This window comes from Diorhabda carinulata, chromosome 12 (genome assembly GCF_026250575.1).
Source record: "Diorhabda carinulata isolate Delta chromosome 12, icDioCari1.1, whole genome shotgun sequence".
NCBI lineage: Eukaryota > Metazoa > Arthropoda > Insecta > Coleoptera > Chrysomelidae > Diorhabda > Diorhabda carinulata.
The window spans coordinates 2,011,885-2,026,496 of NC_079471.1; the positions used below are offsets into that span (position 1 = coordinate 2,011,885).

At 32.3% G+C, this 14,612-nt stretch overlaps 1 protein-coding gene across 1 annotated transcript in view; it reads left to right on the plus strand.

The window, feature by feature from the left end:
- The first annotated feature begins 3,834 nt into the window (after nt 1–3,834).
- The window catches only part of LOC130900089 (cysteine-rich motor neuron 1 protein), a 119,256-nt gene continuing 108,478 nt past the window's right edge, over nt 3,835–14,612 (plus strand). The window contains exon 1 of the mRNA XM_057810433.1: nt 3,835–4,037. Within this exon, the coding sequence (XP_057666416.1) occupies nt 3,974–4,037 (64 nt within the window). The 5' untranslated portion in view covers nt 3,835–3,973. The remainder of the gene's footprint in view (nt 4,038–14,612) is intronic.

Here is a 14,612-nt window from a genome sequence, read left to right on the forward strand (position 1 = left end):
CAATAAGTTCGCAATTTTTAAATAAAATCATCTATTTATCTTGAATATACTCGGTTTCGTAAATTCTAAACTATTTATCTGGCAGTCAAAAGAAAAAACTCGAAAACCGACTTTTGTTTTACTTTATAACCTCGAAAATAACTTCTAAACAACCAATAAGTTCGCAATTTTTAAATAAAATCATCAATTTATCTTGAATATACTCGGTTTCGTAAATTCAAAACGATTTATCTGGCAGTCGAAAGAAAAAACTCGAAACTCGACTTTTGTTTTACTTTATAACCTCGAACATAACTTCTAAACAACCAATAAGTTCGCAATTTTTAAATAAAATCATCTATTTATCTTGAATATACTCGGTTTCGTAAATTCTAAACTATTTATCTGGCAGTCAAAAGAAAAAACTCGAAAACCGACTTTTGTTTTACTTTATAACCTCGAAAATAACTTCTAAACAACCAATAAGTTCGCAATTTTTAAATAAAATCATCTATTTATCTTGAATATACTCGGTTTCGTAAATTCAAAACGATTTATCTGGCAGTCAAAAGAAAAAACTCGAAACTCGACTTTTGTTTTACTTTATAACCTCGAAAATAACTTCTAAACAACCAATAAGTTCGCAATTTTTAAATAAAATCATCTATTTATCTTGAATATACTCGGTTTCGTAAATTCAAAACGATTTATCTGGCAGTCAAAAGAAAAAACTCGAAACTCGACTTTTGTTTTACTTTATAACCTCGAAAATAACTTCTAAACAACCAATAAGTTCGCAATTTTTAGATAAAATCATCTATTTATCTTGAATATACTCGGTTTCGTAAATTCAAAACGATTTATCTGGCAGTCAAAAGAAAAAACTCGAAACTCGACTTTTGTTTTACTTTATAACCTCGAAAATAACTTCTAAACAACCAATAAGTTCGCAATTTTTAAATAAAATCATCAATTTATCTTGAATATACTCGGTTTCGTAAATTCAAAACGATTTATCTGGCAGTCAAAAGAAAAAACTCGAAACTCGACTTTTGTTTTACTTTATAACCTCGAAAATAACTTCTAAACAACCAATAAGTTCGCAATTTTTAAATAAAATCATCTATTTATCTTGAATATACTCGGTTTCGTAAATTCAAAACGATTTATCTGGCAGTCGAAAGAAAAAACTCGAAACTCGACTTTTGTTTTACTTTATAACCTCGAACATAACTTCTAAACAACCAATAAGTTCGCAATTTTTAAATAAAATCATCTATTTATCTTGAATATACTCGGTTTCGTAAATTCTAAACTATTTATCTGGCAGTCAAAAGAAAAAACTCGAAAACCAACTTTTGTTTTACTTTATAACCTCGAAAATAACTTCTAAACAACCAATAAGTTCGCAATTTTTAAATAAAATCATCTATTTATCTTGAATATACTCGGTTTCGTAAATTCAAAACGATTTATCTGGCAGTCGAAAGAAAAAACTCGAAACTCGACTTTTGTTTTACTTTATAACCTCGAACATAACTTCTAAACAACCAATAAGTTCGCAATTTTTAAATAAAATCATCTATTTATCTTGAATATACTCGGTTTCGTAAATTCAAAACGATTTATCTGGCAGTCGAAAGAAAAAACTCGAAACTCGACTTTTGTTTTACTTTATAACCTCGAACATAACTTCTAAACAACCAATAAGTTCGCAATTTTTAAATAAAATCATCTATTTATCTTGAATATACTCGGTTTCGTAAATTCTAAACTATTTATCTGGCAGTCAAAAGAAAAAACTCGAAACTCGACTTTTGTTTTACTTTATAACCTCGAAAATAACTTCTAAACAACCAATAAGTTCGCAATTTTTAAATAAAATCATCAATTTATCTTGAATATACTCGGTTTCGTAAATTCTAAACTATTTATCTGGCAGTCAAAAGAAAAAACTCGAAAACCGACTTTTGTTTTACTTTATAACCTCGAAAATAACTTCTAAACAACCAATAAGTTCGCAATTTTTAAATAAAATCATCTATTTATCTTGAATATACTCGGTTTCGTAAATTCAAAACGATTTATCTGGCAGTCGAAAGAAAAAACTCGAAACTCGACTTTTGTTTTACTTTATAACCTCGAAAATAACTTCTAAACAACCAATAAGTTCGCAATTTTTAAATAAAATCATCAATTTATCTTGAATATACTCGGTTTCGTAAATTCTAAACTATTTATCTGGCAGTCAAAAGAAAAAACTCGAAAACCGACTTTTGTTTTACTTTATAACCTCGAAAATAACTTCTAAACAACCAATAAGTTCGCAATTTTTAAATAAAATCATCTATTTATCTTGAATATACTCGGTTTCGTAAATTCAAAACGATTTATCTGGCAGTCGAAAGAAAAAACTCGAAACTCGACTTTTGTTTTACTTTATAACCTCGAAAATAACTTCTAAACAACCAATAAGTTCGCAATTTTTAAATAAAATCATCTATTTATCTTGAATATACTCGGTTTCGTAAATTCAAAACGATTTATCTGGCAGTCGAAAGAAAAAACTCGAAACTCGACTTTTGTTTTACTTTATAACCTCGAAAATAACTTCTAAACAACCAATAAGTTCGCAATTTTTAAATAAAATCATCTATTTATCTTGAATATACTCGGTTTCGTAAATTCAAAACGATTTATCTGGCAGTCAAAAGAAAAAACTCGAAAACCAACTTTTGTTTTACTTTATAACCTCGAAAATAACTTCTAAACAACCAATAAGTTCGCAATTTTTAAATAAAATCATCAATTTATCTTGAATATACTCGGTTTCGTAAATTCAAAACGATTTATCTGGCAGTCGAAAGAAAAAACTCGAAACTCGACTTTTGTTTTACTTTATAACCTCGAAAATAACTTCTAAACAACCAATAAGTTCGCAATTTTTAAATAAAATCATCTATTTATCTTGAATATACTCGGTTTCGTAAATTCTAAACTATTTATCTGGCAGTCAAAAGAAAAAACTCGAAACTCGACTTTTGTTTTACTTTATAACCTCGAAAATAACTTCTAAACAACCAATAAGTTCGCAATTTTTAAATAAAATCATCTATTTATCTTGAATATACTCGGTTTCGTAAATTCTAAACTATTTATCTGGCAGTCAAAAGAAAAAACTCGAAACTCGACTTTTGTTTTACTTTATAACCTCGAAAATAACTTCTAAACAACCAGTTTGAGTTCTTCTTCTTTCCTTTTGTTGTTTACTGTTGTTTCCATCGCGTACGTCATTACTGGTCTTATTAGGGCTTTGTTTGGTTATGTTTTTGTTTTTTAATAGGTTTTTGTTTCTTCTGCTCTTCTTTTTGTATCCTTTCCTCTATTATATGTTTGTTTATTTGTTTCAACATTATTCCTAGATAGTTAAAGGCCATAGAGCAATCTAGGACGGCTAATTAGCAGCATTTATTTACCAGAAGTGTTTGAAAAATCAGGGAAAAACGTTTTTGAACATTAATAGGTCATCCTTGTTTGGCATCCAATTAATTCTTCTTATTTTATTTTATCATTTTCGTTTTCAACGTACGTTGTACGTTTTCTGAATATTGCGCATTATTTTATGATAACTCTTTATATAATTTTATGTATCGCCCGCCCCTGAGGCGACACGTCGAACTTCCTTGGCATGCCAGTAAATCCACGTAAAAACAAGTATCCTATGAAAACTATTCTCCAGATGGGAACAGACAAAATACCAAGATCCTCTTCACACATTACAATATATTTTGTGTGCATTCCGCGCAAGTCTCTTTTGTCGCCGACTCACTCGAAGCACCTGTTTGATTTTCCGTCAGTTTTCCGCATATCTTCCATCTTTAAACACGTCGAGTGTTTGGAGTTTTTCCTATTCTAATCGCCGACGATTCGGCCGGCTCATTATCACATCCACAAAAATCTCCATCGGGCCAAAGTGAGTTGTAAAACAGACAAAATGAAAAGCAGCAAGTATTTGTTCATATTTTTTGGAACCGTCTTTCTACAGAACTGTTTTGCAGGTAAAATAATTTTTTGAAAATATCAATTTCACATTCCAACATTCGGTTTATTTGATTCTTGACCTAACATAGCTTTGCGAACAAAAAATAGCTGGACGGGGCCAGATCAGGGCTATATGGTGGATATTGTATCTCTGCGAATCCACATTAGTGTATAGTAGCCTTGGAAATCGAAGCATTGTTGAAGGAAGCATATTCTATAGTCGTTTCAACTTCATAAATCCTCAACATTTTGGATACAATCTTCTATTTTGTCAATCTTCTGCAATATCTATTACTTTGTTAGCAAACTGGTGACGTATGAAATCCCCATGAAGAAACAAGGATTTGTTACAACACCAGATCCTCTATTTCATGTTACCACCAGCAAGATCAGATCAGGTCTTGAAGTTCATCGTTGACGGTGAAGTTTCCACCCAGAAAAATAAACTGGAGCCCGAAAACAGTGAATTTGTCTTGCCGAGACTTTGACTTTGCGATCTCTTAGGTACCTTGAACTGTTTACCAGTCGAGTAGCTGTCTCAGGACCACGTGATTTACACCTTTTGACTTCAGGAAGTTTGAATTAAATAATCACAAAGTGGATTCTTGATAGTTTACTTTATGAGCTTTTGGAACCAGTTGGTAGAATAAGAAAGATTGTTTCTGACCTAAATTCTCACATCAGGTTTATCATTTCTTCATTTTACGACTCTGGTTCAACATTTTTGGGACAGTTATAAATATCCTAACACGTTGTCACAATTTTATCCAATAAAAACCATAAAATATTTCGTTGGCCAGTTGTTAACTCAGACTTACGTCCTTATTCTTATTCGTATTCATCCTGTGATGAATGTCAACAACTCTGTAGTCTGCAGACAACGAAACATACGTCGAAGCTCATTGATTTGAGGTCATTTCTGATTTAAAATTAGTTAAATAAGACGATGAATACATGAGTATTAGAAAGCTCGGAAATATATTAGAGTTAGTACACTTTGGTGTTTAATTTTGCAACAATCCCACAACCAAAACGCTCTTAAACATATACGTATATCTAGTAATAACTTTATATACGTTGAAAAATTAGAAAATTTGTTTTTTTGTTTGCTTCTTTGTGTTTTTAGTTCTAGCTTGTTTATCACATCTACAGACGGTCTTATTTTTGACAGAATGGCATTATAGGCTTTTCAAAACGTAAAATCCACTTCTAGACATCTTTTTACAGTTAATTAAAGAGTCAAAGAAAATTTATCTAGTCGAACGAATCCGTATTTTGTGTGTGGCGTATCCCAAAAGTTTTTTAAAACTTTTGCTGACCCAAATACATGCGCCATATTAGTTTACATGAAACAGATACCTACTTTATTACAAAATCCATCTCTCTTATACGCTCCGAACGACGAGGAGTTTCTATTTTAAATTTATGGTCGACACGTATCGCTCCTCTTTGCATTTTTGAATCAAAAGCTCTTGCTGGAATTTTTATTTACATCATTTGATTCTCGGCGTTGCTCAGCATTTTTATAAAGCTATCCAAATGGCAATTCAGCAAAATAAAAAAATATGACTGTACGCATTTTCAATATTAGTATTTTCGTCGTTTTACTATAGAGAGCGTAGCGGTTCTTTCGAAAAGATAAAACTCATAGAAATTTTTTCAATTATAACTGTATAACATATATTCAAATATAAAACTGTTTCTTCTAGTTGTACTAATTCAAAAATATGATCTGTCTTTCCTTGAAAGAGAAAAAATCTGATTTGTAAACGCAGTTTTTCGTTTTGCATCGTATCGATGATTTTTTAGTCTATTTTCGATTCACTGCGATGTTTGTCCTATATATCATAGTTCCAATTTAATATTTAAGAAATAAAAATAGCTACAAGGCGAATTATTTCTTGACCGGTTTCGATTTTGTTAGATCTATTCAGTGCAGTACAATTATTTTAATGTATTTCATAGTTCACTACAGATTATTGTTTTTTGGTTAAAAAATTCTTGTATTTTCAATGGAGTGTACGTACTTTTACTATAACATGGCGTGTAAACGCCGTTTTTCGTTTTGCATCGTATCGATGATTTTTTAGTCTATTTTCGATTCACTGCGATGTTTGTCCTATATATCATAGTTCCAATTTAATATTTAAGAAATAAAAATAGCTACAAGGCAAATTATTTCTTGACCGGTTTCGATTTTGTTAGATCTATTCAGTGCAGTACAATTATTTTAATGTATTTCATAGTTCACTACAGATTATTGTTTTTTGGTTAAAAAATTCTTGTATTTTCAATGGAGTGTACGTACTTTTACTATAACATGGCGTGTAAACGCAGTTTTTCGTTTTGCATCGTATCGATGATTTTTTAGTCTATTTTCGATTCACTGCGATGTTTGTCCTATATATCATAGTTCCAATTTAATATTTAAGAAATAAAAATAGCTACAAGGCAAATTATTTCTTGACCGGTTTCGATTTTGTTAGATCTATTCAGTGCAGTACAATTATTTTAATGTATTTCATAGTTCACTACAGATTATTGTTTTTTGGTTAAAAAATTCTTGTATTTTCAATGGAGTGTACGTACTTTTATTATAACATGGCGTGTAAACGCAGTTTTTCGTTTTGCATCGTATCGATGATTTTTTAGTCTATTTTCGATTCACTGCGATGTTTGTCCTATATATCATAGTTCCAATTTAATATTTAAGAAATAAAAATAGCTACAAGGCGAATTATTTCTTGACCGGTTTCGATTTTATTAGATCTATTCAGTGCAGTACAATTATTTTAATGTATTTCATAGTTCACTACAGATTATTGTTTTTTGGTTAAAAAATTCTTGTATTTTCAATGGAGTGTACGTACTTTTACTATAACATGGCGTTCAAACGCAGTTTTTCGTTTTGCATCGTATCGATGATTTTTTAGTCTATTTTCGATTCACTGCGATGTTTGTCCTATATATCATAGTTCCAATTTAATATTTAAGAAATAAAGATAGCTACAAGGCAAATTATTTCTTGACCGGTTTCGATTTTGTTAGATCTATTCAGTGCAGTACAATTACGTTAATGCATTTTATAGTTCACTACAGATTTTTGTTTTTTGGTTAAAAAATTTCTTGTATTTTCAATGGAGTGTACGTACTTTTATTATAACATGGCGTGTAAACGCCGTTTTTCGTTTTGCATCGTATCGATGATTTTTTAGTCTATTTTCGATTCACTGCGATGTTTGTCCTATATACAATAGTTTTAAGTTAATTGTAGTGTCTTGGAGAAAACTAAAAATAGCGACAAGTCTAGTTTTTTCTCGAAATTTATAATGGTAACAAGCGCTGCCGATTTTTTGCACCCCTCAGGTTATATCCGTGTAGTGAAGTCAAGTGGAAACGTCTTTGGAGTCGGGAAGCTACGTAATAATTTCCGAGGAGATGCGGCGAATTCTCCGGAAACAAGATGAAAGGCAAATGTGTTCGAGGTCTTTCCATCGTTTCGATGAAAAATTGTTGACTGTTCCGAAAGTTATTTTCCTAGAAAGGCGTATATCTAAAAATAGGTGTTTATAGGACAATGAGCGAACTAGATAGCTCCGGAAGACGATAAGATAATTCAAACTTGATGTTTTATTACAAGAGACTGTAGCACTGAAGTGTAAATTGAGCAGAAACGGCGGTAACTTTGATTGGTGGCGGATATTTTTGACCTTGAGTTTGTTCCATATTTCTTGTTACACTGAGAAAAAATATTGTTAAAAGCAACTGTTCAGAAAAGTGAGGTTAACTAACAATTTATTTGTAAAATGGCCGCGAGGGATCGTGTGCGGTGAAAATAAGGTTTTGGAGGGAACGTTTACTGTTCCTTGTCCAGTTTTGGAGAACATTTACGACATAAGCAAACAGATCCTTCTTTAGACGAATGTTAATGGTACAAAGTTCCACAAATAAAATATAAACTGTTCAGAAAAGTGAGGTTAACCAAGAATTTATTTGTAAAATGGCCGCGAGGGATCGTGTGCGGTGAAAATAAGGTTTTGGAGGGAACGTTTATTGTTCCTTGTCCAGTTTTGGAGAACATTTACGACATAAGCAAACAGATCCTTCTTTAGACGAATGTTAATGGTACAAAGTTCCACAAATAAAATATAAACTGTTCAGAAAAGTGAGGTTAACCAAGAATTTATTTGTAAAATGGCCGCGAGGGATCGTGTGCGGTGAAAATAAGGTTTTGGAGGGAACGTTTATTGTTCCTTGTCCAGTTTTGGAGAACATTTACGACATAAGCAAACAGATCCTTCTTTAGACGAATGTTAATGGTACAAAGTTCCACAAATAAAATATAAACTGTTCAGAAAAGTGAGGTTAACCAAGAATTTATTTGTAAAATGGCCGCGAGGGATCGTGTGCGGTGAAAATAAGGTTTTGGAGGGAACGTTTATTGTTCCTTGTCCAGTTTTGGAGAACATTTACGACATAAGCAAACAGATCCTTCTTTAGACGAATGTTAATGGTACAAAGTACCACAAATAAAACATGAACTGTTCAGAAAAGTGAGGTTAACTAACAATTTATTTGTAAAATGGCCACGAGGGATCGTGTGCGGTGAAAATAAGGTTTTGGAGGGAACGTTTACTGTCTTTTGTACAGTTTTGGAGAATATTTACGACATAAGCAAACAGATCCTTCTTTAGAAGAATGTTAATGGGACAAAGTACCACAAATAAAACATAAACTGTTCAGAAAAGTGAGGTTAACTAACAATTTATTTGTAAAATGGCCACGAGGGATCGTGTGCGGTGAAAATAAGGTTTTGGAGGGAACGTTTACTGTCTTTTGTACAGTTTTGGAGAATATTTACGACATAAGCAAACAGATCCTTCTTTAGAAGAATGTTAATGGTACAAAGTTCCACAAATAAAACATAAACTGTTCAGAAAAGTGAGGTTAACCAAGAATTTATTTGTAAAATGGCCACGAGGGATCGTGTGCGGTGAAAATAAGGTTTTGGAGGGAACGTTTACTGTCTTTTGTACAGTTTTGGAGAATATTTACGACATAAGCAAACAGATCCTTCTTTAGAAGAATGTTAATGGGACAAAGTACCACAAATAAAACATAAACTGTTCAGAAAAGTGAGGTTAACTAACAATTTATTTGTAAAATGGCCACGAGGGATCGTGTGCGGTGAAAATAAGGTTTTGGAGGGAACGTTTACTGTCTTTTGTACAGTTTTGGAGAATATTTACGACATAAGCAAACAGATCCTTCTTTAGAAGAATGTTAATGGTACAAAGTTCCACAAATAAAACATAAACTGTTCAGAAAAGTGAGGTTAACCAAGAATTTATTTGTAAAATGGCCACGAGGGATCGTGTGCGGTGAAAATAAGGTTTTGGAGGGAACGTTTACTGTCTTTTGTCCAGTTTTGGAGAACATTTACGACATAAGCAAACAGATCCTTCTTTAGACGAATGTTAATGGTACAAAGTTCCACAAATAAAACATAAACTGTTCAGAAAAGTGAGGTTAACTAACAATTTATTTGTAAAATGGCCACGAGGGATCGTGTGCGGTGAAAATAAGGTTTTGGAGGGAACGTTTACTGTCTTTTGTACAGTTTTTGAGGACATTTACGACATAAGCAAACAGATCCTTCTTTAGAAGAATGTTAATGGTACAAAGTACCACAAATAAAACATAAACTGTTCAGAAAAGTGAGGTTAACTAACAATTTATTTGTAAAATGGCCACGAGGGATCGTGTGCGGTGAAAATAAGGTTTTGGAGGGAACGTTTACTGTCTTTTGTACAGTTTTGGAGAACATTTACGACATAAGCAAACAGATCCTTCTTTAGACGAATGTTAATGGTACAAAGTTCCACAAATAAAACATAAACTGTTCAGAAAAGTGAGGTTAACTAACAATTTATTTGTAAAATGGCCACGAGGGATCGTGTGCGGTGAAAATAAGGTTTTGGAGGGAACGTTTACTGTCTTTTGTACAGTTTTTGAGGACATTTACGACATAAGCAAACAGATCCTTCTTTAGAAGAATGTTAATGGTACAAAGTACCACAAATAAAACATAAACTGTTCAGAAAAGTGAGGTTAACTAACAATTTATTTGTAAAATGGCCACGAGGGATCGTGTGCGGTGAAAATAAGGTTTTGGAGGGAACGTTTACTGTCTTTTGTACAGTTTTTGAGGACATCTATGTCATAAGTACACAACTTTTGCCCAACAAGAATATTTTTATGACAAATTACCATGAATACAACATAAATTATTCCATTTAATGGAAAAGTGCAGAGAAGGATAATAATTGAAAGCACAACTTCAAAATTTGTGCAGAAATGTGAGTTTAATTAACAAGTAACTTATAAAATGGCCGCGGCGAGTGATTAGCAGTGGCAATAGGTTTTGGACGAAACGTTTACTGTCGCTTATGTACTATAGAACGTTAAAATATGAATTTTAGAAATGTTTACATGTATTTAGCAATCGTCACAAATTAGACAAACTAAGAAAGCAGCTGATCTACGTCAAAATGGCGGCCGTGGGGTAAAAGATTTTTTTCGTATACACCCGTTTGCTTTTTTCCGGTTGTTTTATGGTTTAATTGTTTTATGGTGGAGCTAATACATCTGAAACTGAGTATTCTTGCAGTATGCAGTAAACTAGAACCCTTGTATTTATTTTGTGGTTAAATTAGTGGAGTTTTGTTGTTGCGTTCAAATTTATTAAACAGTGACAGCTGAAAGGTACAAGGACAAGCCTTAGGTGGAATTAACCCCTTTTAATTAGGGGGAGAAAACTTTAGTTAGAATAATTTTCCATAAGATTCAACTATTTCGTACTTTTTCGTAGTCTCACAAAAAAATTGGAAATAATAACCTATAAAATGCAGCATAAGCATCTGTTTACCCCACAGTGGCCATTATTAAATCAGATGATTTTGACAAATCCTGTTTGATTCTATGTCGACTAGGCTAAAAAGTTTTTTTCTGTCGCGATATTTTTTTTCTTTTTTTCGGTAAACAATTTCAAGTTTTCCCATTCAGGATGAATGGAAATACATTCCCTTCGGACCGTCCAGAAATAGGTGGACGCATTTATGTGTGAACTGAAATTTATAAAAGTTGGACAATTTCTTATGATATATGAAACACTTTCGCGTTGAATATGGTTGGAATCGTCTACCTAATAGCCTATTTAGCAGCGTTACATTATATTTATTGTGGGTTTTTATGGAAAGGTATTACGTCCCGACCCAGTTTTATCAAGGTCTGTTTGTCTTTTATTTACAGACCGGGGGAATTGTGAATTTGTAGAAGCCCAATAATATTCCTGAGTTTTATAATCAATTCTCTTGAAATTGAGACGCAGTTTTCAAGCTCAGCTTAGGGGGCGAGTCTTTTCGCTGATATCTCCTTTATTTTTGATGTTGTCATAAACATTTTACGGGATATTATGCTTGAGAACCGAATGAAACTTTTCCAATCCAAAAATTTATGGATAATTTGATTTTTGTCGCGCAGTAATTATAGAAAAAATAATAAAATTGAACTGATTTTATATCGGAATATAGGGGAAATGTTTTTGAAAAAGTTGTGGTTTTCAAAGTTCTTAAATTCAAAATGGCGGCCGTAAGATTTGAATTTATATACACGTACTCTAAATTGCTATCAATTTCATGAATTTTAACAATTTCAAGATGAAATTTGCTGCAGTAGATAAAAGAAAAGTTGAATTTTGATAGACAATATCGACAAATCCAATAAACTATCCACATGTTTTTAAAACAATCAAATCAAAAAGATTTTTTGGTCAAAAATAAATTCACGCGGCCCTCAAATTGTATAATTGCATTAAAAATAAACAAATTACTAATTTTTCGTTAGTTTTCGAATAGTTAATGGTTTTTCGTGCCTTTAAGCTGCGACACAACTCATTTTAGATTCATTTTCGACCTTATTTATACGAGGATTGCTACATTTTAAACAGCCCAATAAAAACAAATATTTATCAATAAATAATACGACTTGTCGTTTTTCAAAATATTCTCCATTGACATCAATACACTCTTACATGCGTTTGAACCAATTGCCGAAGCATTTTTCCCATTCCGATTGAGGTACCTCCAAAATATATGATTTAAACGCACCAACCTCCTCTTCAGATGTAGAAAAACATTAACCTCAATGTTTCAAGTATCTGTCAAAGTCAAACTTCACAATGGCATTGACAGATTTGACATATTCACATCAGTGTTGCCATTTCACTAATTCTGAGTAGCAACCGTCGCACAAGGCAATAACTTCTCTATCTCTCTTTAAAATTTTTTGTGCCTTTAAGCTGCGACACAACTCATTTTAGATTCATTTTCGACCTTATTTATACGAGGATTGCTACATTTTAAACAGCCCAATAAAAACAAATATTTATCAATAAATAATACGACTTGTCGTTTTTCAAAATATTCTCCATTGACATCAATACACTCTTACATGAGTTTGAACCAATTGCCGAAGCATTTTTCCCATTCCGATTGAGGTACCTCCAAAATATATGATTTAAACGCACCAACCTCCTCTTCAGATGTAGAGAAACATTAACCTCAATGTTTGAAGTATCTGTCAAAGTCAAACTTCACAATGGCATTGACAGATTTGACATATTTGACAGTTTTTTGTAATCATCTAGTAATAACAGTTTTTGGGGGATGATATCAACTTATTTTCTGACATCTATGTTGAGCTGGGTATGTAATTAAAGACGTAATTTAAATAAATTTATTTATACTGGTTTCGAATGATTCCAATCAAGTGCATGGAGTTCATTAGTAATTTTAGCATCGCTGGATTTAAATGATGGAATAGGGTCAGCGTGATTGTCTTCACATTGATGATAACGTTAAACGAAACGCCTGTAGGACAAGATACTATATTCTAGTTCAATAATTCTAGTCCGTTGATGCATGTTATTGCGGTTAAATAAACAACATCCAATTAACATCGATATATACAATGTGTATTTCCATTATTCGTTCACAATTATCAGTTGATGTATACAAAAGCGAAATGGAAAGAAATTAATGTATATTCATCACCAGAAAATTCCTTTATCAACATAAAAAGTCGAAGTGGTTTTCAGAAACAACACATTTTGAAGAAGAATTTTCCCAGAAAACTATATACAATATACAGCCACGTATATTGTATATTTACCATCAGAAAATAGATATTTCAACAACATATTGAAAACCTACCAACTTTTTTTCAAAAACTGTTATTTTGACGTGAGAATTATAGAGCTGTGACACAACTCATTTTAGATTCATTTTCGACCTTATTTATACAAGGATTGCTACAGACCAATAAAAACAAATATTTATAATTGGATAATACGACTTGTCGTTTTTCAAAATATTCTCCATTGGCATCAATACATTCTTACATGCGTTTGAACCAATTGCCGAAGCATTTTTTCCATTCCGATTGAGGTACCTCCAAAATATATGATTTAAACGCATCAACCTCCTCTTTAGATGTAGAAAAACATTAACCTCAATGTATCTGTCAAAGTCAAACTTCACAATGGCATTGACAGATTTGACATATTCACATCAGTGTTGCCATTTCACTAATTTTAAGTTGTAAAAATTAGGGCGATTTTTTGATATTTAGTCAAAATCAAGAAAATTAGTGTTCACCGAAAAACCTTGATTATTTGAATTTTTCATATAAATTTTGAGGTTATGTGTTGTAAGTGTTGTAGATCTTTCTAGTATCTACAATTTTATTCTAGAACTTTTTCCCATAGGGCTTGGATATTATCGCATACCGTCAATTAAAAAACTTGAAAACTTTTTTGAAAATTAACCTTAAGTGGACTTTTGTCCGAGGTTCCAAGGTCTTGCCGGTACAAAAAATACCCCCTTTGATTATGACTCAATTGTGGGAAGCTTTTTCTTCAGTACTCACTCACTCCCCGTACAGTCCCGACCTAGTACCGAGTGATATTCATATTTACCACGAACTGAAGCAGTGATTTAGAGGACGGCGCTTCCAAACTAACTTAGAGCTCAAAAAACCGTCATACTTCCAATCATTGTCAGCTCAAATTCTTAAAGAAGATACTGCAAAGCTTGTTCACAGTTGTACAAATAATATCCAAGGTTCCAAGGTCTTGCCGGACCAAAAAATACCCTCCATTGATTATAACTTAATTGCGGGAAGCTTTTTCTTCAGTACTCACTCACTCACCGTACAATCCCGACCTAGTACCGAGTGATATTCATATTTCCCACGAACTGAAGCAGTGATTTAGAGGGTGGCGCTTCCAAACTAACTTAGAGCTCAGAAACCGTCATACTTCCAATCATTGTCAACAAATTGGTTGAAGAGGATACTGCAAAGGTTGTTCACAGTTGTACAAACAATATCCAAGGTTCCAAGGTCTTGCCGGACCAAAAAATATCCTTATTTGATTATGAGTTAATTGTGGGAAGTTTTTTCTTCAGTATTTTAATATTTATCTTGGATATTATCGCATACCGTCAATTGAAAAACTTGAAAACTTTTTTAAA